At 41.2% G+C, this 22,957-nt stretch overlaps 1 protein-coding gene and 1 long non-coding RNA gene across 8 annotated transcripts in view; one reads left to right on the top strand and one right to left on the bottom strand.

Moving 5' to 3' along the window:
* Window positions 1–12,186, top strand: part of PAX2 (paired box 2) — an 84,075-nt gene extending 71,889 nt beyond the window's left edge. For 4 of the 7 annotated variants that reach the window (XM_074544885.1, XM_074544880.1, XM_074544883.1 and 1 more), the window contains 3 exons: window positions 3,236–3,337; window positions 9,166–9,252; window positions 11,158–12,186. In XM_074544885.1, coding sequence (XP_074400986.1) covers window positions 3,236–3,337; window positions 9,166–9,252; window positions 11,158–11,234 — 266 coding nt within the window. In that variant the 3' untranslated portion in view covers window positions 11,235–12,186. The remainder of the gene's footprint in view (window positions 1–3,235; window positions 3,338–9,165; window positions 9,253–11,157) is intronic. The other 3 variants (XM_074544879.1, XM_074544878.1, XM_074544881.1) reach the window with 1 other exon arrangement.
* The window catches only part of LOC102064449 (uncharacterized), a 178,843-nt gene that overhangs the window by 62,193 nt on the left and 93,693 nt on the right, over window positions 1–22,957 (bottom strand). The window lies entirely within an intron of this gene.

The raw sequence follows: 22,957 nt of genomic DNA, 5'->3' as shown, positions 1-22,957 counted from the left end.
TAAGTCAAATAGACACGGGCAGGTGGTGAGCACTGCCATAGCTGTGCTGTGAGCAGTGTTTGAGTCACCTGATTTGGGAGTGTCAATGTGAGCTGGTGCCTTCACACAGCAGATCAAGCAGTTAAGAAACCCAGCATCATGTCTGAATGTCAAGAGCAGGAAGGATGGGTGAAAGACTGTGTTTTACAGCCAAAGGAATACAGAGCTGAGGTAGCCTTTAAGGGAAGAGCAGGTGGCCCTTAAGGGAAAAGCAGAAGTGAAGAAATAGGTTGCAGAAGATGGCAGCATTTATGAGCAGCAGGCAGGAGGGAAAGATGAGGAGGAAGGTCAAGTTTCAGGTAGGTACTAAGGGAAACTCCTGAGCAAGGTGACAGAAGCAACATTGCTGCAGAATCTCAGGGGTGACTTGGGTGAAATAGTGGGTATCGTCTTGGGTGACCACTGACTATTTTTCAAACAATGTAATCTGGGCTTTTTCCGAAAAGATAAGACTTAGTGCAGACCACACTAATACTCAAGAAACTATCTTCTTCCTAACACTCAAGAAACGTGTTTCTTACTTCTGCCTTCTTCATGTTCCTATATTATTTTTCTCTTTTGACTTAATATCCTTCCTTTGTCTTGTCATGTCAGATTTCCATTTCTAAACCTCCATGTACGAAAACAGCAAGTAAGAAGGCTTGTGTTCATAAGACCATCTTGGTCCTACCTTACTGCAGCCAGTAGGAGCCTCTGAGTTCTGGACACTTCCTAAGCCAAGAAATGGCTTCAAAGTAGAGATCTATCTGGGGATACTGTTATATATGACCATCTTCTAGCCTAGAAGGCTCTTTGTTTCTTGAGAGGCACATGCCTTAAGACTCTTAGAAGGAATTAGACTTGGAACAAAAATGTTCAAAAGCGCAGTGTCACAGTGATTCAAGTGCTGTTCCTCACTCAGAAAGTTCTTGCAGGAAGAAGAATGGCTGCAGTTGGAAGCATGTTATGAGCTAGCTTTGCCATAGCCCTGCAGTACAAGAATTTAATAATCCTGTCTACCTGTTTGTAATGAGAGAAGGTTATGGAAGGGGCCTGTTTGCATGTAACAGCATTTGAGGAGTTTCTCTGTGGGAGTCTTACTGATGTTACTGATACAGTACTTGTTTGTTATCTTCTTTTTCAAGACTGGGATTCTGACAAATGATCACTTCCCAACAAATTTTCCATGCTCAGTTTTGAACATCAACCTCTGTGTGCTCATGTCTGAATAAAAACACAGGGCATATGTGCACACATCAAGTAGCAGAGTGAGTGTATATGTGATCCCACCTGAATGAAAGTGTCAAAATGAATTAATTTTGCCTGCAGCTAGATAATGTTATCTCTAACTTTTCAGTGACACTGTTTTCTCACTCATCACTTGTTATTTCTCAGGTTAGTCAATAAATGAAACTAAAAGAACAAGATTTTTAAGCATAAAAGTTTCTTGCCTTAAACCAAAGTGAGAAAAATATGACTATATCTACTAGGTGTTATTCATACAGTTTAACATACAGCAACAAGTCACTAAAGGAATGATGGCGATAAAAGAGTAAAAGAGTGTAGAATATTAATCCCTGATACATTATGTATTTATTTTTATCAGTATTGGGGAGTGGCTGGAAAATGGCTTAGCGGTTGTCTAAGAGGACATAAACTATGCCCTTCAGCCACTGATAGGGAACCTCTTCTGGAAAAAAGAATGAACTTGCATTTCTGTTTTCTTGAGTAAATCACCTCAGTAATCCTTACTCAAAACTGTGAAAGCAATGGCACTGGTTTAGCCTACCTCATCCCAGAGAAACTTCCTCCCTTCAGGTTAATGTTCCATGCTTATTAGTTTTTGCTTTGCCTTGTAACTGTTAATTATTTCTGATTCCCTAGCCAAGGTTCATGCTTGTTCCAGGGCCTGCTTTTATCAGTTATCATTCTGCCGGTAGTAGAGCTAACCAAACACTTCTTCTTTCATTGGCATATCCCAGCATGGTTCCTGTGACTCCAGTGGTGTTAATGGGCTTTACTTAGCCTGACACTCCTAAAGGTGAATCAGACTCTTGCCAGGAGAGACAAAATTTAACAAAAGAATAATAGCACAAACTTCTTGGTGAGCTATAGTTCACCTAGGGAATGTGAAAGGCTTTTGATGCCTGGAACAGGCTGACATCTCAGTAGGCAGTGCTGGAGGTTGAGCTGTAAATCTCTCAGCAGCTGTGGGGGAAAGATTATCTTAATTTATTTAGCTTTTTGTTTTGTTTTATTTTTCTTTGTTTGTTTTGTTTTGCTTTGGCTTGAAACTCCCAGCAGCTTCTGAGATTATTTTAGTTCATTTAAATGCAATAAGCACTAACAGCAAATGCCCTTCTGGCTGGCCCATTTTCAGGCTAACCAGTCCAAATGAGGAAATGCCTCTGGCATCAACCAAGAAACCCCCAGCTGCACTTCCTAGAGAGGAAAAATAATCTACAATCATACACCAAATCCACACCCCTCTCTGCTTCTTTGGTGATGAAAAGTTATCACAACTTAAAGTATTATAAACAAAAACACTTGTACCTGCGATAAAAATGAAGTGAGACTCAAACTAATTTGCATGATCCTATTATTACATATAGTACACCAACATCTGGAAGGAGTCCAACCATTATTGGTCTCATGTTAAGCACTGTGCAAATGTACTAAAAGTGTGCTCTTGCACCAAAGAGTTTGCAGCACAAAAAGAAGCACAGAGAGGTAAAGTGACTTGCCTAAAACCATATGCAGGTGAATTACAAAGGTGGGAAGAGAGACAGGCACAGAAAACTCTTGGATCACTTCCCAGTGCCTTGCACATTGATCATGCCCTAAAGCAACATCACCACAGTTTTGGAACCGCATCCACTGCATATAGACAGGACCTCAGCTACTCTGGCAATGAATATGCTGCCACTCTCTGTGCAGATCAAGGCCATTTTGATTTAGTTAAAATAGATCCAAAATCAAACCAAATTCTTTTGAGCCTCATCAAAGCTAAGTTTTTACATCCATCCTTACAGTGGGAGATCAAAAGTGCCCCAATCTTCACCCAAAATTTTCAGTGAGCAGACAGAACTCATGTAAGAGAAGGCTGTGCAGCAGTTGCCTATCAAGTCATGTGACAGTGGGACAAGAGATGATACCAAATCAATATTGAAAGATCTTATCTGTATTGATCACCTGTCCTGATTCTCTCTCTTTTCAGGTCGTGATATGGCAAGCACCACCTTGCCTGGCTACCCACCCCATGTTCCCCCAACTGGACAAGGCAGCTACCCAACATCAACTCTTGCAGGAATGGTTCCTGGTAAGTCAGCTGCCAGCCCTCAGTAATGGTGCACACATGTCTGAACGCTTACCAGCATTGTGAGAGCTTTCACAGCTGGCTTGGCTATTGCTTTGCTGACATGAAGAGCTATTCTTTTATAAAGAAACCATCAGGAGCCTATAACCAATGTAGCTAACCCTTTTTGTAATGTATCTCTTTCTCCCTAGTAACTGATTCACTGCTGCTATGGGCAGCTAGCTAGCTATAACCTGTGGTTATTAATTGGTAATTAATTAACCCTAGTATTCATTAACTAATGTAATTATTTTCCAATGACCCATGCAGATTATTATGTACTGCTCCTGGCTCAAGACACTCACCTATCCACTAACTAAGGGTGACAACTCACCTTTTGTCTAAATCCAGGGCCATCAAGATGAAAATTATCAATGGCAATTTAATACCTACAGTATTTGAAGACCTACTGTCTATATAGCCTAAACTTACTAAGAATTCAGAAATTATTAACATCATTTCATGAGAAACTAACTATTCACTCTTAGCAACCAACTACTTAACCACCTCCTGTTTGTAAAATAGTGCCTCCAGTCCAGGAAATTACCAACCTAATCCTACATCCAAAGACAAACTTTCTTTGATACCCAATGCTTTGGAGAAATACCTTATCTCAGCATTTGGATTCTCCCACTCTTTCAGAAGAAGAGAGAACCATTTACTCTAGGACAATTGAGGAGTTTATTACCTCAGGCTCTATTACCCACTCTCCTCTGATGACAGTTGTCCCCAGTAGATAAATGAAGAGGCAGGATTTTTCTCAGACATGGTAGTTCCAAACTCAGAACTCATCTGCCACTGATTTCTGCTTTTCATGGCCCATGGCTGTGAGTTGTGTGATTAAGGGGCAGGTACACAGCCATTCTGCAGCCTCTGCTTCTGAAGGGATGAGTCCAGAACTAAAGCAGCAACAAGTTGAGGACAGAAAGCTCTTAAACTATCATATGATTTGCCAGGCCTTATGAGTGGAAAGCCTAACTTAACTCTGACCCAGACCTCAGAACAGATAGCTAAATGAACATTAACATCAGTGAGGACAGTGAAAATATAACTCTTAGGAAATGTTTTCAGGTCAAAGTCTTAACATCTTAAAGTGACAAATCATAGAACTGCCTGAGTTGAAAGGGACCTTAAAGGTCACCTAGTTCCAACCACCCTGTCATCGGTGGACATCTTTAGGGGATATGCAAAGCCCCATCCAGCCTGACCTTAAACACTTTCAGGGACTGGGTATCCACAACTACTCTGGGCAACCTATTCCGGGGGCAAATTTTAGGGATGTCCTACACTAAATTATTCAGGAAGGATTCATTATCCAGAATCAGACATGCACTAAGACAACATAAGATCAATTAACACCCCACACACAACTCCGCCCAGTAACAGTAGGTAAAATCAGTTGACAATATTTAGATCATTTCTGGTCAAAACTTATAAGAGGTCACAGCATATGGAAATTATTAATAATATCAAAATAGCTGGCTCTTTGAGTAGAAACCGTTCAGTGATTACTATGTAAGTTTAGTGTCATCATTACAAGGATGATACTGACTCCTAAACTGGGACATAATTTTTGAGACCACTAATATCAGGGGTCACTTATCCAAGAATAAGGTATTTCAGCTCCTTAATGTGGAGGCTGCATATAAGATAGTAGTGTCCCCAAAAAAAAGGCAACCCAGAAATATTCCCCAAAACAAAATGAATAGAATTATACAGAAAAAAAAAGTTAAGTTATACTTCAAAGTTAAAAAAACCTATTCTGGTCAAATGGATATCTTCACATTAAATCTGATGTCAACATTTAATCAGAGGGAGTTTTTCCAGTGGCCTGCTTGAGCATCCTGCAGTAGTTACTGCATATTTCAACAGAGCATCAGGTTCTGGCTGTTTCAGTCATACCCCACTGGTCAGACCCAGCCAGGAAGCCCTTTTCTTCCTGTTTTCTAGTGTGACTGAAGCCAACAAGATGGAGATAAAGAGGCTTCCTGGGAAGAAACAGAAGATTTTCCTTTAATGGGTCACTCTGCAGACCTCTGCAGCCACTACTTTGTGTCAGGGGCCAACAGGGGAAATATGGGGAAGGGTGTAAAAGTAGAGCAAGTATGTATTGGTACTTTCTTGAAATATCTCCAAGCCTCCATGTTGCAGCTAAGAAATTTTTTAAGCCAGACATCTTTCTATTTAATATTAAACCCTTGATAGGTTTTCCATCTACAAATGTAAAAAATGTCTCCTGAGCCCATATAAGCCTTTAACATGCACAGAAATCTTTTGCAAAAAGTTCTATAGCTAAACTACATATTTTGTGAAAACTATATTCCTTATTTTTTCTGAGCCTGCCACCTGCTAGGCTCACTTCATGCCTCATCATTTCTGTATTAGAAGACTAAACCATTAAGATTTAAATACAGATGCCAAGAAATAGTGTTAGTAAAGATTCCCTGAGCACAGATTGCACAGAATGCAGGCCTCCTGAGATCAATCCTCTGTGCTGACTTGCAGCCTCTGTTAGGAGCCCAGTTTGAACAATCCAATACAATGATGCCAATGGTTTGTTATGTGCCCTCAGGCCAAGAAAGTTCAGAAGCCAGTGCTTTAACTACACTGGAAACAAGAAGCCAGCAAGATGACTACTCAGGAAGTATCTTTAAGAAAGCCACTAACATGCAAAAAAACCTATTGTTCAGATGTGAGAAAACATAGGAAAGAGGCTCTGTCCTCTTTTTACAAAGGTGCAGAGCTAAACACACAACTGTTCAGAAATCAGATTTCTAACCCATTCCAAATTCTGATTCCTTGATATTTGCTTTCATCTTGCATTGGTATGAGGAGTCAGAACCCTGCAACAGTTCAGTTTGCAAATATCAGGATGAAACATTTCAATAACATCAACATGTTCTAGATGTCAAGGCATATTAAAATAATGAAAGAACTGAAAGGAAATTAAATTAAATAAGAAAGGCAAAATGAAACAAAACAAGAAAGTTGAAACATAACACTTTGTTTCAATTTGCAATAACTTCAGAACTTTTCTTTCCAAAACTCTATTGAAGCTGACAAGCTTTAGCAAGACATTTCCATTTCAATGAGACAGCATTTTCCAATGGAAAACTGTTTCTGAGAAGATTGCTTAACCAGTACTAATCAAAGCTGCTATTTTCTACCCATGACAACCTTTCACTAGACTTCTACTCACATAGTCTAGAGAAAACCTTGTCTCCTGTAGCACTGCATTCCTGCAGCATGGCCAACAAATGCAAATGTCTCTGAGGATTATGCAGATGACAAGATACATATCCCTGCATTTGCCCTTCCTGTAACTTCAGGTCCCAGGCTGTAAACATGGACGAAGGCCAGTGGTCCTGAGCACACACTTGGAAAAGCAGGGGTTAGTCACTCACAGACAGATGAATCAGGTATTGGGCTACACTTAACCTACACATCTGAGAGAAGTTTCCCACAAAGGTAACAGAATACCTTTGATTCCTGTCTCAATTCTTCCTCTTTCCCAAAAAGGACATCAAGTTTCTGCAAACTGTTTTAGTGCAGTCAGCATCCACTGCAGGAACTGAAGTTTACACAGGGCAGTGCAGAGCCTGCAGAGGGCTGGGGACGGCAGCGGCAGGGAGTCGTTAAACAGAATCCAATGTTGATGAGGAAATTACACTTGTTTCATTAGTGATCGGGGAAGGCGATAGCTCAGTTCCTCTTGGTCACAGTTGAGCTCAAAAGCTCATTATCCTGCTGCATGCATGCTTTCACTCCTCGTCAATAAACACTGTTTCCAGTGGCTGCCCTCCCTCCTCCCCACGCTCCATAGCTGTGGCTCTTTCTCCTGTGCTTAACCCATGCTTTAGCAACACTATAAACAGTTTAGTGTGTCAACTCAGCAGGGAGTGAGAGAAAAGTCTTGAAATATCAGAACAATTTCTCTCCATATAGTAAAGTTATGTCATATGAAACACTTCAAAAGCAGAAATTCTCATAAGGATAGTTTTTTTCTCCTTCTTTGGGAAGCAAACCAATTCCAGTGTACTCCAGAGATAAGTCAATTCAGAAGAGAAAAATCTGGACTGTGCATTGCACGGTCATCTTCACAGGTTTCACCTATTCCTTCCTAGCTAGTTGCCAATTTTCCATGCAGGATGTTTCTAGCTATGGAATTATGCTGAGTTATCATCACTAAAACAGTAGTTAGCAAGATCTCTCACACAAAATGAGGTTTTATACTGAAACTAAATGCTCCTGTGACTAAAATATCTTTGGATTATTATTTCGTTTGATTCATACTCAATTTTGCACTGAGTACGTTGGTTATCACCCTGAGTACCTCTAAAAACCTTGCTGGAAAGATCCTCTTCAAGTTTAAAGCAGTGCAAATCCCCTAACTTGAACAGACTTAATTTCCACCATCTGAGAATCTGTGGTTTTGGCTTTAATACTCCAGTGAGAGGAGATTTGCAGAGATTATGTCATAATTAATTGACATTCTTTGGTAATTGTATCACAGGCATCCATCCCATCTTGCATTACCTTCTTTTCCTCTTCCGTGCTATCTAGCAGGAACTGCCAGGTGCTTCTCAAACACTTCTGTTTGAACAATTCCACCTCTGCCTTCAGGCAGACCAGAAGCTAATACCTACAGTATTCTAAGCACATAAGGCCTTTCAGATGGCCTTAATTGTCCACAGTTTGTTGATACTACATTAAATTGAGCTTATGATCAGATCATGTCATGATTTTCCATAATAGAAGCATATATGTTTAAGTTTGGAGATTTGTTATTTTGAATGCAGCACCAGACCCCTTCAGTTACCAAATACCCTGCACAGCCTTCTAAGAAACAGGGAGACTCAACTCCTTCTGCACAATAAAACTGAATGTTTTAGAAGACTCTGCACCATTCAGATCTTGGTGCAGAGCATTACTAGGTCACAAAATTTGGAAGTATTTTGGTTTGGGCCCATTTTCCTAATGTGAAAAGGGGAGCTGTAGCACAACTTGTCTTTCAGATTCAGCACAGTACCTAAAGTGCTAATCATTAGAAAAACATTTTCCAGAGCTAGAATGCAGGAAGCTTTCTCTATAATTCACTAACTAAGCATAAAAGAGAGGTTAATCATGTATGAATCACTTTTCTGACTAATACCATCATCCAGAGTAAGAAAGAAAGTGATTCATGTGTTTTCCATTTTGTTTTGTATCTAAGCACAGCCAACTCAGAGCATTTCCAAAAATGAATGATACTCTTCTTCACAATTATGCCATCACCCTCAGTACCCTAATAAAAAAAAAAAATACATATTGCTCTCAACAGCACTGCTAGCTCCAAAGACTTTCTTGTGAGCTTGTCCCATTAACCTTCCATGCCTGCTGTCTCGATGCTACTGGAGAACCTTCAATGTTATTGATAAGAAAGCTGATAATTAAGTGCATAAAAACTTGCATATGCAGTCCTACCGCAGCTTAAGAATTGGAAGACAGAAGGCAATGAAAAAAAAAAGGAAAAAAGCCACCCCACTTAAATAATTTATTTGTATTATTGAATTTGAACTGACTTCTTGATTGTGAAGATGTCAATTTTGTGATGCTTAATGGTATGGGTAAGCAACTTTGCACTGAACAGGCACAGCAGTGCCTTGAAGGGAAGAGTTCCAGTTAGACAAGGAAGCTACATGCTCCAGTTTTCCTGCTGGCAAATGGATTCAGCATGAACGCTGGTCTGATGGAACAGCAGACATTAATCTTTATTGCTTACTGCATTTCACACCTTCCTTGGTTTCTTCCAGGGAGCGAGTTCTCAGGGAATCCCTACAGCCACCCTCAGTACACGACCTACAATGAGGCCTGGCGGTTCAGCAACCCTGCATTACTAAGTGAGTACCTCTTTCCCACAGCACGCCCCCAGCCTCGTGCTCCTTCTGTTTGTCTCTTTGTTTTCTTTTCTTTGTTCTCTTTGGGTTGTTTGTTTGTTTGTTTCTGAAGAGGGGTTTCAAGTATGTGGGCAGGTGAGAGGCCTTTTTCCTCACTCTCCAGTCCAGTTTGACATGGGTATATACCTCATGCATATTTTGTACCAGTTCTGAAGTGGATTCCTCTTTCATGAGACAGTTCAGAACTCGAGTTCTGGCTCTGGCTTCTCCATGGGCTGCATCCACACTTACATCAACAAATTATATCAAAAGGTAAATTTAGGTTCTGCTACTCTTAAGCCACAACCAGCATACTTTCAAGGCCTGGTTAAAAATTCAGATAAGGTTTCACTCCTCTCCCAGGCTAAATCCAGAGCCAATTCCTAGGAAATCTTTAAATCCCATAGAATTTCTTCCTACTGGACAAAGTTGGACTAATGTCTAGAGCAGGAGACAGGCTGCATCACAAGATTTATAATAGTCAGTAGAGTTCCCATGCAGGGATATATATCCATCTCCAGTCACTGATATGCTCAGAAATAGTCAAGGGTTTTTTCAGAAGGGAAAAAAATTCCTATAAGACATTAGCTTCCAATACAACATTTCTTTGCAGGGGAATAGGAAGATATTTACTATATGTAAAATAAATCAGTTGTGATTATTACCTATGTATTTACTGAGGTTTAACAACTGGATAATAGACGCACATTTTATTCCAGTGCCATTAAAATTCAGTAAATGTGATCTTAATAATCAATCACTATGTAACACACATTCAATAACCATCTAAAGAGCTTCCATGCCAATTGTGACCCCAATCCCAATTAATAAAATACTGTAATTTTGTTTCTTTTCTCCCCTACTGGTTTTAAAGTCACTTTGTCAGGTGCACTCAGAACATCTGGCCCTGACACTTTCTTTGTGGCTATGGATGAGGTGTGCCATATCGTGCTGCAGTGTTTGTTGTGGCTTAGCCCCAGGCATTAGCCAAGCCCCATGCAGCCACCCATTCACTCTCCCACCAGGAGGATCAGGGAGAGAATTGGAAGGATAAAAACTAGAATATTCCTGGGCTGAGACAGTTTAAAAGCAAAAGCCACACACACAAGCAAAGCAAAACAAGGAATGAATTCACTCCTTCCCATGGGAAGGCATCTCCAGGAGAGCAGAGCCCCATTATGCACAATGGTTACTTGGGAAGACAGACAGTGTCACTCCAAACATCTCTCCTTCCTCCTTCCTTCCCCGCTTTCACAGAGTGACCAGGATATTTTCTGGTCTGGAATATCCCTTTGGCCAGTTCAGGTCATCTGTCCCAGCTGTCTCTCTTTCCTTCCCATGCATCCTCAGACTCCTCACTGGTGTGGCAGCAGGAGAAGCAAAAAAGCCTTGGCTCTATGTGAGCCCTGCTCAGCAATAGCAAAAACATCTCTGTACTATCAACCCTGTGCTCAGCACAAATCCAAAACACAGCCCCTTACCAGCCACTGTGGAGAAAACTAACTCTACCCCAGCCAAAACCTGCACAAATGCTTGTGGGCTTATTCATTGATTGTCAGAGGATGCAAAAATATCTCCTTCCCGTAGAGGGGTGTCCTATCCAGAGGCCACCATAGCATCTATCGACTGAAGTATGGCCCTCAGTTGGCTTCCACTTACTGCCTTTCGCTAATCACATTAGGAGCTCAGTCTCCAAGTTCTTCTTTTGGTTCTTTTGCTTTTCTTTCTTTCTACCTTTCTTTTTGTTTTCAGTTGTCCTTAATTTCTTTTCTTAGTTTGATTGTTTCTGTTTTTTGTTTCGTTTTGGTTTTTTTTTGTTTACTGTTTGTCCTTTCAACCAGTCCATTCTTCTCCTGTGTTAACTTTCAGGTTCCCCTTATTATTATAGTGCCACATCCCGGGGCTCCGCACCTCCCACTGCTGCCGCTGCCTATGACCGCCACTAGTTACCATGGAAACCACATGAAACTGCAGGGCGACAGCTTAGGCCTCCACATTGTACCTGTCTGATCACCTCCCTCCATCCCTGGGAAGGGTGAAGAGACCTTCTCCGTTCCTCCCCACAGTCCAGTTCCTTCCTCTTCGCCACGAAGGCGCCGGACCGAGCACTCACCACACGAGACTGAGACCCCTTCATTCCCCCTGCCCCCTGCCCCCGCGGAAACAGCCTGCGCCAAGTGGCTTCCCCTGCAGGAGCCCTCCAACACCTCTGGGTAAAGCTCAGCCATGCCAAGTCCCCTCAGCTTCCAGGACTCCAGGGGCACTGGGAAGCAATGCAGCTGGCAACCATTGCCTTACAGGACCCCTTTCTGGGAGTGGTAAGGGCCAGGGAAGCAGGGGAGAATGCCGCTTGTGAAACACTGTTCCCCAAAGATATACTCTTCTGTGGTGGACTCTTTATGTAACCTGTGATGCTCACCCTCTTTCCCTGGACAGAGGGAACAGTCTGGCTAGAGCAAAGATGGCAGCACCTGGCCCATCTGGCAAATGAAGAAAGGACCAAGTAAAGATCTGCACCCCATGAGGGGTTCTCTGTGCACCTCATCCCCACTTTCCAGCATGGATTCCCCCAGAGTTGGCTGCACCTCACGGGTGGTGACTTTGCAGGCCAGAGTTGGGAGGAACCTCACACATACACCCACAATTTCTGTGACACACAATCAGCTCAGACAGGAGGATGGAGCAACATTTACAAACAAACCAACGAAATGAAGAAATATATAAATAGATATATAAATATAACTGTGTTTTTATGCTTTGTCATGAAGGTCTGTAAAAAGGAACAAAAAAATCCCCAATTTTCTAAAAAACCCAAGCAAACAAAACCAACAAAAAAACCAAAATAATAATTAAAAAACCCTACAAAAATAAAACTCCAAGTCCCATCCCTCCCCACCACCTGAATGGCAGACAGAGTTCCTCTGACGTTTGATGCTCCTCTTTCACTCTAGGGTTTTGTTTCCTTTCTGTTTTGCACTACAATGGGATGATGGTATTGGAGAGGATTGGATGCCAGCTCCACCCGGTCGCCTCCTCCTCCCCCTCCTTTCCCAAATCCTGTCTCTGGGGAGCAGTATGGACAAGTCACATCTGACAAAGTTACCAAATGCATCAGTCGACAAAAAAAAAAAGCACTCTGAGGCAACAAACGTTTTCCATGTCACTGGTTGGCAAACAAAGAAAACAAGCCCAGCTGCGCTCTCACTGCGCTGAGTGGTGGAAAGTGTGGGGCTTCATGTGGGCCCATCTGATTGCCCTCTGGACAGCTGAGACTGAGATGGACAAATTCAGGATTGGCTGGGATAATTGCTTGGTTCCCTAGTCCTTAGCCTTCAGTCCTTTTACCTTAAACTCTGTACCTGTGATGACTTCAATTCACCCGCATCCCAACTTTTGCAATTTTAGATATGCCCAACACCCATTCTCCAGATCTCCACTGCTGGTGACAACCATGCCATTATCTGTGCCCAACACCTAATTTTCTAACCATTACAGCCCTGCTATATGGGCCCCCCCTTTGATTCCCCACCCATCTGCTCATACACCTACTAATTTATAGGCCTCCATTCAAATCCATATGCTTGCATCCTACCAGCCAGACCCAATATACAGTCCCATCTTTTCATCTTCAATCCTGTATTGTGCACCCTAATATCTACCCCTTATCCCAAATGCTCACCTGATGATTCTCAAGGGATTCTCTGCTCATTTTGGTTCACAACTGACGGACAAACACTGTTCTGCAAAGGCTGAATGTCAACAGAAATGCTTATTATCCTGTATTGTCAGCAAACTCATAAACTGTTTCTTGCACTGACACTTCCTCAAAATTACTCAAAGAAAACATGAAGGCAGCTATAGCCTGTCCCCAGGGCACCAAGTCTGCCAAAGTAGATCCTTGTTGTTTTAGAGAGGTTTCAGATAAAACTCATGGGCTATTGTCCATGGACAAAGACAGGATTGAGAATAAAACCCCCAAAGGGCATAAAAGTGAACAGTGGAGCAATCTCTACAGCCAACATCATGTATAAAATCCAAAGTTCCAAGCCTCTGAGGAGATGTGGTAGTGGACTTGGTATTCTGTCTCCAAGTTTAACTTGTATGTATGAAATCCACCTTCAGTAAACAGCTGTGTTGATCCCAAAGGCCCCTTTTACTTAACTTTTTCAGCCGCTGCATGGCTTTAGCTGATTATAGGTCTGTGTCTTCTTTAATGGGGTGCCCAAATGAATAAGGGTGTTTGGGGGGACATTTACATAGAAGATATAGAGCTAAAATCTGTTCCTGTACAGAATAAAATCCAAGAGGTAACTTCTGATCTATTAAAAGTGTCATTCTGCACATCTTACCTCTGAGTAACCTGCTTCATATAGCGGAGTGATTACACTATCACCACAACCAGAATTTGGCCTGTTGTCTGATCTTACTCTGTGAGAGAAGAAAATTCTGTTCAATTTCTAAACAAATGCTTTCACCACTCCTTCTGTTTTCCTTCACAGACACCAGATAGATGCTGAACCCTGTTAGAATGGTCTCTCTTTTAGCCTCTCAGTACAACCTCTGCTCTACTTGTGCACCATACAGATTCACTCAGGAGGTAGTGCACAGGCAAGAAACCCCAGAATCAGCGAAGAGAAGCTCCTGAGGAAGCTAGAGAAAAGGAGTGTCACAACTCACACTTGGCCACCTGCAGCCCAGGGCCCAGGTTGAGAGAAGCCAGAAGCTCAGAAATGCTTATTTTTCTAATGGTGTTTCACTAAACTTGCGGACATGAGCTAGAGTCTGAAAGCAGAATTTAGTTGTCTCACTCATGGCTGGCTTGATTTGACTCTTGGAAGGCCAAATCTATTGCTGGTTTAACTCCACTGGTAAAAGAGGATTTCCACCAAGCATTGGATTGGTCTGGAAAGTTCATAAGTACAGCATGTAGTTTGACCAGGAAAATACAAAGAAAAGCAGAATTATGCAAAGGACTGGGCAGTCTAATCCTCTTCCACCACCATCTGTAGACCCTCATGCGAATGTACTGAATTACATTTGCCAAAGAGTTTCTTGTGTTGGTTGTTTTGATTTACAGTCGGTGGATGCATTGTAAAGCAGTATTATAGCCCAAGTCTAGTAGCTGACATGGGGATTTATGTGGTGATATTATGCAGAAGAAAACCATCAATATTCATCTAGATTCCATTAGACTGGACTATGCAGGAAACGCAAAAATTCTACCAATTATTTAATATTATGTTATTTGCAAAAAACAATTGCTGCTTTGTAGGAAGATAATGTGTGTAATGTGAAGGCAATTCCTCTTGTATATAAGTTCATCTCCATCTTCATCATGGTAGTTATTAAAACAGCCTCGTCTCATCCTGTAGATAAGGAACACGCTGTGTGTACTGTGCAAGTCTCGTTGTGCTCACTGAAAACAAAACAATGTGTTCAATAAAGCACAGCACAAACCCAGAACTTGAGGGAACAGCCAAACCTTGTAAGGACCCTTTCCTCAACAGGCCAACAGCTGCTTTGCTATAGGTGGGGGGTTTTAATTATTTTCCTTTTAAAAATGTTACAGGAAAAAGAACAAGGATTGGAGGAAGAAAACATTATGCAAAATCCAGTGAAGCCTATAACACAAACCTCTCCTCCATTCTGCTGAATTTTACCTTTCTCACATTTCTTTCTCATACTCTCTTTCCAATCAATTTCTCTTTTATTATTTTTCATTCCCAATGCGCTTTTCTATCCAGGGAGAGAAGAGCATTACTGATCTAAGAACAGGTTTCTGGGATCTTAAACATCCTAGTTCTCCTTGTGGGTCTAGAAAACCTTTGTCAACTCCAACTTCCCCAAACACCTCAATTCCAACACTGTCAAATGGGAATAACAACAGTTTCTAGTTCACAGGGGGATTGCACAGCTGAATTAATTAGCACTGGCTCAGTGCTTTGAGATTCTGGATAGAAAATTATATCAAAATTTTAAGCATTATTGTGAATAATAATTAATGTTTCCATGACATTTCTGTTTTTCTTTTTCACACAAATCATTCTTTGTTTCTTTATTCTTCTTCCTTAGCTCTCCCTTCACTTCTTTTTCCTCAGGTCATTCTTAAATCTGTTGCTATGTTTGGTTTAGCTAATGGACCAAGCAGAAATGTTGTGAGACTGGGTCTCCTCCATCTCTACTCGATCATGGGGGAAGAATCTCACAAAATCTCAAATGCTGTGCTTGGCTGGAAACAACAGGGACCATGGCATTCCAAACTGGGCAGTACCTTTGAGTCCTGCCCTCTGAAGCTCTCATCCCTTTGGCCCAAAGGGATGTGGGGAGGATTGCATGAGGTGGATGCAGTAAAGCTGACACTTGTGGCCTGTAAATCTGTTGGGGAGGGTTGGTGGCAATGAGCCCTGCTGTGGAAACAGGGAGAAGTTTGCATGCTGTCTTACCCATCAGTAGTGATGAATCAAATTCAGAGTAAGACTTTGGAATTAATCACAACATAAATGTGAGGATGTTAAACAAGAAAAGGAAAGCAAAAAGCCCTGCACCTCTTTCTTCTCTTGAATATAATTTTATATATACTTATTAACATTTTCCTAAAGGAATTTTTGTTTTGCTGAACTGTTGGAAAAACTCTACCCTTTTGTCCCCAAGGAAAAGCACCCCTCTAGAAAAAGAAATAAGAATCATTGCTGAGCTGCCCCCTTTGGCACTGAGAGAGTGAGGGCTTCTGAGGGACCCACAAATACCCACAAGAGTGCTCCTTGGCTGAGCCCAGGATGGTGGTAAACTTGCAAACTAGGAAGGAGGGACCAAACCAATAATTACAGAACTGATAACAAATGTAACTGTGGAGCAGCTCTGCTGATGATCTCCAGGCTAAGCCAGATGTGAGACCAGGGAGGGAGGGGGCCAGTGCCAGATGCAGGGTCACATCCATTCTAAGCTTCTGCAGCCCTTCTTGGCTTTTCCTCATCACTTCAGTTCTGTTTGACTCTTTTCTTTTCTCTTTTTGTGCACATGAGAAATAAAAGCAAATTTTTTTTTCTATGTCATTTTTGTGGCTTCTGGCTTGTTTCTCTTCCCCTCTCCTTCTTTCTCTCTCTTCCTCCACTCCCACAACACTTCACTCTCCAATAGATTCGCCTTGAGGTCTCTGGGAAGTTACATTTGTTGCACCTGGCACCCTTTGGGCACCGTGTAAACAACATTATGATTGTTAACATCCACCACGCTGCGTGATGGACGGCACTGCACACGCTTGCAACACCCTACAGCACAATCCAGCCTCTGAGCCCCCAGCAGCCACCACACGCTCCCGTGCATTGCCAGCAGGACTCCCTCTTCTATTGATCTCACTCAATTGATTCCCAATGATCCATAACACATCAGGTACCCCCAGGTAGTTCGAAAAATCAAAATGCTATTGGGTAGCCACAACATCAGAAAGATGTGGAGTGAAACGCAGAGCCTCCTCCCCCTTTAATCCCATTCCTCATAGCCCAACTGGGAGACTCTGTCTAGATGAACTGGGGAACAAAACCCAATGTAAAGTCATAAATTACCCATTCTCCAAGCTATTCGTCATCCACCTAACAAAAGCTGGGCATTATATTCTGGTATGCTATAAACATAACAAATACTGAGGTATTCAGTCAATTCCTCCTCAGTTAAGCATTAGTTCTCCAGGAAGTCCTGTACAGTTTAAGGTCGTAGAGGTGGACTAAAAATGTAGCAAGAAGTCAGACTAGGCCAAACCCATTTTGCTCCTACAATTTTTAGTAATTATAAAATATTTTCATAACTCCTCATAAAAGCCAGTGGGCCCCATTTTCTGCCAGTGCATGTGTATCTTAAGGCAAGTCTGCCCTAAGTGCTGTCATGAAATCAAATATTTTTGCTCATCAGAGAGTTAAAGAGAAATCAAATAGTTTTGCTCATCAGAGAGTTAAATTGCCTTTTGTTTATTTTCTATTTTTCCCTTCCAGTATTAATAGCATAGGCTGAAAATCCCCCAACAGGACATTTTCTGTAAGTGAAAGTCAATTCATTGAAATCCAGACAGACTGTAAAAGCAATTCAGTTTTGACAACACTGCAGCAAAACTGCCTGGCAACTGTCCTGAAGTTGGAGGCCTCAAGTTGCCAGGGTTTGCTGCCTGTGAGAGACAGGCCTGGGATGTGATGTAGGGATAGGCTTGCACTCAAAATTGGAATAAAACTGGATTCCCCAATTCAGACACTTTTTATGCATCAGAATTCTCTTTCTCTACCAAAGTTTCAGTGATAAGAATCAAAAAGAAAATTGATAGATGAATCCTAGATGTTAAATTGACTGGAATAAAAGGAAATTATTAATGTACATTCGCTGTCAGAGGTAAAAGACAGGCTAAGAATCACCAGATAGATGTGTCAGACAAACGCAAAATGGATTTTCAAAATTCATCCTGGTAAAATAATCTTATAAGAATGATTTAGAAACTAGCATGATTATCTCATTTGTACCACAAAATACAGTCCAGAGATCTTTGCCCTGACATTCCTGTGTAAGTCTCCATAACTGGCAGTAGAACTACAGCAAAACTTTTGCAACTTTCAAGAACTTATATATCTTGCAAAAATAAATACTTGCATGAAAGAGCTATTTCCACCATTCAGAGTAGTATTATGTTCCTTTAATAATTCTGCATAGTCAATGGGAGTTTTCTCAGTGTGAAAATGTTATGTGATAAAACTAAAAAGAGCACCACAGTCTGTCTCCTAATGAGGAAAATGATATTGTGAAGGTTTATACAACACTAAGTAAAGAAATCCTCTTTATGATTACTCTGACAAGAAAAATAAAGAAAAGATTGAACATTCTGAGATGATGACATCCTTCTTTAAATACATTCTTTAATAATGAGTGTAGGCAAGAAAAGATAATACACATCTGAAGGTATTCATTTAGGTAGCACATGAATATACTGGACACAAAATCAGTACTGAAAAACCATAAGAACCTGAGGAGGGGCAAAAATGGAAGAACAGCAAACATGACATCAATGGAAAGGAACAAGGAAAAAGACCATCCTGAAAGCTATAGTCTAGCAAACCTATACAATGATGTCTGTGTCCAAAGAAAAATGCTTTAAAATATTAAGGGAAGGATCCACTCGCTAAAAAAGTAGCAGTTAATGAAGATATGCCTTGTAAACAGTCTGTATATAAATTTTTCTCTTCTTTAGAAAAAAACTGGAAAAATCCTCAGGACAGTTGACTTACATGATTCAGGCCCCGTCTGCAGCGAAGTAAAGAATGTTTGTATTGTCAGCACTTCATACTTAAAAATCATGATCCAAGTACAGGCAAAAATCACAAGATACGTTAGAAATAATGTAATTTGTATATAACAACATTTTGTATATATGTATATTTATATACATGAATATAACATAAATACAAAAGAACTTTTATCTGACTTCTAGTTTCAGTGTTCTCAAGACATCTACAACTACATTATTAATGGTGCCTCTTCCTCTGTAAGAGCCAGAAATTTACTTCTAGTGAACAGGAAGCATCTCATTGCATCACAGGGACCTTGTGGCTCAGTGCTTTTGGAAGCAGCTCAAATGTCACAAGACCTGGAAATGGCCCAGCAACTCCTGGCAAGGCTGACAGGGCTGGTCTGATACCAAAGCTTATCAAAGGCTTGGGTGTTTTCTCCTGTGTGACATTTTGGTGGAAGATGCCCTCCAAAGCCTATTTGATAGTTTCAGGTTCAACATTCTACCTGAAAATTCATTCTGTAGTAGCAGCTTGGAAAGGACTGTTTTCCACTGGCTCTTATCCATGTACCAGGAGAACCCTCTTGTGAACCTTGGCTGCTTCTTGCAAACCGTGTCTCCTGCCAGGCCCTTCTTTCAAGATCTCTTTCTATGCCTTGCCAGCTCTTCCCCAGGCACGCTGACCCCTGATGTTGCTCACAATGAGGAATACATGGACTCTCTGTAAACTCTGTTCCTCCTTCTCTCCTCCTACCCTCCCAGGTATAACCTCCCACGTGTTTCTTACACACACTGGGGAGAGCATCCAGCACCCTACACTCCATGCTCAGGTACTAGTGGCTTCTCCACACTACTCCCTTTCCCTCACACATTCAAAGCAACTTCTCTGTCCTTACTGTTTTCATTGTTCTTCACAGTCTCCTTTACTAAGGAACAGAAAGTTTCAGGAAGGAGGCAACATCTTTACTACAGACACCCTAACTTTTTTTCTGCCATTTGTAAGCAAATGCTGACCCTCTGAAACTGCAACCTTCTGTGGCTTCTGACCATTGGGAGAAAAGCTGTAGGGGACTGTTTTGAAGGGTTTGTTTGGTTTTATTTTAAACTCAAAGAAGATAGACTTAGATTAGATTTTTAGGGAGTAATTTTGACTGTGAGGGTGATGATACGTTAGAACAGGTTGCCCAGAGAGGTTGTGGATGCCCCATCCCAAGAAGTGCTCAAGGCCAGGCTGGATGGGGCTTGAGGAAACCTGATCTAGAGGGTGGCATCCTTGCCCACTGCAGGTGAGTTGGAGTGAGACAAAATTTAAGGTTCCTTCCAACGCAAAACATTCTACGATTCTGTAATGACTTTTAACCTGAGACTAATTTCAAACACATCCTGTTGAACATCCACAAAAGGAAGACAAACAAAATCTACACAGAAAACTCAAATAGACTGAACAGGGTGAAACTTCACACAGGTAGAGAACCTCTCTTCACAGAAGAAAGAAGCTTTTTTTTTTTTCTGTGTTAGCATCCATGAGAATCCTGTCTTAACCACAGAGCTGCATTTAGAATGTCTTTAATACCTTTAAAGACATTCTAAATGTCTTTAGATTATTTAGGCAGTGTAACATACCAGCAATGGTTAGTTACACTGCCTAAATAATCAGGCAGCTTCCACATATATACTTCACAGACTCATATATGAAAGTCAAATCATCATTTTCAAGCAAATCAACCCAAAGCCCCCTATTTTCATGCTGCTTTCTCTAACATCAAGACCAGTAGTTTTTAGTGTACACTTTTAAAATCACTAGTTTTTTTTTAAGAAAAATGCCTTTAATGTAACTGGGAAAGGTAAGCTTGTGGACAGAGATGGACTGTACAAGCTGTTATTCTTCTACTGCTTGCTTTTTGTTCTTACTCTTTGCTAATTGAATAAGATTGAAAATCATTTATCTAGATATGCTTATATCACGGAACATGACATAAAATCCAGGAACCCAAATTTTAACCAGTAACATCTAGCTAACAGTTAGCTGTCTGACCTATCAGGAAAGTTTATATATCCTATCTGCCATCAAAACTGAGCAGAAATAGGATAACAGCTTGCTAATGCTACCAGCTAAGTCAACCTTTTTTCTCAGGCCAATACAGTTCACAGTCAGAAAGTTCCAGACAGACTCTGCACAGAATCATTCTCCTTAAAATGTTGTGAATTGCCTGTTTGAACTTGAAAAGTCCCAGAGAAAAAAAAAAGAGTAGTACAATAATTGAGCCAAAGCAACAAAGCAGGGTACCCAAAACTTAGTAATACTAATACAGGGAGATTGGAAAGAACTCTGCAGGCAATGTGCCAGAGGGAACAGGAGAGAAATTAAATCAACCTGTCATACTTCTTGCTCTCTAACTTGGTAGTCTATTAGTAACAGGGTAAGATTAGCAGAAGGGGTTTGCACCATCATGAACAGAAACTCCTTGTACACACCCTCATCCACCTTTGTCCAGCAACCCATTAACATCAAGCAAGTACAATATGTTAGTAGGTTAAATTTCCTAATCAACCAGGATGTGAGCATGTTATAGCTACTTAGTATTCAGTTTGCTATTTAAAAAATGATTTGGTAGAGAATCAGGCCCTCCTCGCCCTCTCTAGCTGACTCTCATCTGATTCTAATTCAATTTCTCTGCCTATTGTTTATTTCACCGCTCCCCTGTGAAGTGTCAAATGCTGATGTTCCGTCAGCCTAGAACTGTCGTTTATATTTGTCATTCAGTCCTTGTTAAAATATAAAACAGGACTGCGCCTGCCTTGGAGCGCTCTGCCTGGGAATTCCCTGTGGTAAAATTAGTCCATTTAGATGGAAAGTTTTGTGTCACTCCCCTGTCTAAATTGGCAGATCTGGCTCTTTTGCAAAAACCAATAAACTGTGAACCTTGATGCATCTGTCAATCAAACTCATCTTTCGTGAGCAAAGCCAGATGACAACAAAAGCTGGGCAGGCTCCTCCGATTGGTTCTTCTCATTTAGGCATATCAGGAGGCACCTGTCACTCCTCTGGCTCAGCATCATGCTCAGAGGGACTCGATTCCCGGAGAGATGAAGCCTTATTGGGGGCTGGGTTGGGACTGGGATGGGGAAGGAGAAAGGGGGAGTTTACCCCTCTCACTTTCAGTACAATCTGCAGCTTGGCTCCTTCCTCATAGCACTGGTGGGAGGCAAGGAACTGGCATCACCTTTTGTTCTGAAAATGCTTTTTTTCACATCTTAAGCAAGCACTTTGATTTCTTAAACTGCAGGTTTTCTGGTGGCTAAAAGGAGCTGTAAATATGACATGCTATATCCCTGGGGCTCTGGGAACTAAGCCACAATACCAGAGGAGAGACAGGACAAAATCCAAACCCCTTTTCAAAGCTGCTGTGCCACTGTGCCTATCTGGTCTGCCACTGAGGAGAAGCAGAGAAAGTATTTCTACCTCTCTGCTAGGAAAGAAGGGGTTTGCAAACTGTTTGTATTTCAAAGGAAGTATTTCATATATAAAGGCATAAAAGAGGGAATAAAATGGCAGCAAAGATCAATAGCTCACTCCACCAGACTCGAGAGGAGCTGGCACTTAGGAGCTGATGATACTCTGGGAACAAACCCCAGAGAGAGCAGAACTTCATAGGACATCTCAACTTGTCCAGTTTTCACTGGAAAATTCTGAACTCTGCTGTCTGCCCCAAAAAAGGAGGCCAAATCTTTATTATTTTCTTTTGCTTTCCAAAAACTGATTTGAAATTATTTTTTTAAATGTTCTCATTTGCATACTTGCTTTAGGTTGCTATTAAATCAATCAAGGAACTTTTTCTTCCACAGAACTGTTGCTTGATGGTGGATTTATGTTGCCTCTTAGGCACCCCATCACAAACCTCATCTCAGGTACCTCCTTTTTTATTTTCTACTTTTTTTTGCTCAGAACATCTCTGCCTTCATATGTGACTTACACTGTTTGCAGGAATCATTGTAATTATCTTGGCAAGGCAGTAGCCAGTTCTCTCAAAATCAGAATACAGTACATGACTATTTCTCACAGTTACCGTGCAAGTCTCATTAAAGTTTTGTGCTTTTGCTCCAAGAAGGATATGTGATAAAAGATTGAAACCTCAGCCTTCCTAAACAGCTGTGAGTTCTTTTGGTTCTACCATCCAGTGTCAATTACAGGCTCAAAAACAAAAGACAAAAAGCCTAAAATCAAACTGCAAAAAAGCTCTTTACAACATTAAAGGTCATATCATTATTCTTACTTACTGAGTGTATGAGACTTGCCAAACTGGACATAGTACAGATTTTCATGTGAGATGAATCTGGTAAAATATTGACCAGGTGATACTAGTTAGCCTCATATACACACCTGCTGGGCTACACATATAAGGTCAA

This window comes from Zonotrichia albicollis, chromosome 7 (assembly GCF_047830755.1).
Source record: "Zonotrichia albicollis isolate bZonAlb1 chromosome 7, bZonAlb1.hap1, whole genome shotgun sequence".
NCBI classification, from domain to species: Eukaryota; Metazoa; Chordata; class Aves; order Passeriformes; family Passerellidae; genus Zonotrichia; species Zonotrichia albicollis.
This window is presented reverse-complemented; position numbering and strand designations above follow the sequence as displayed.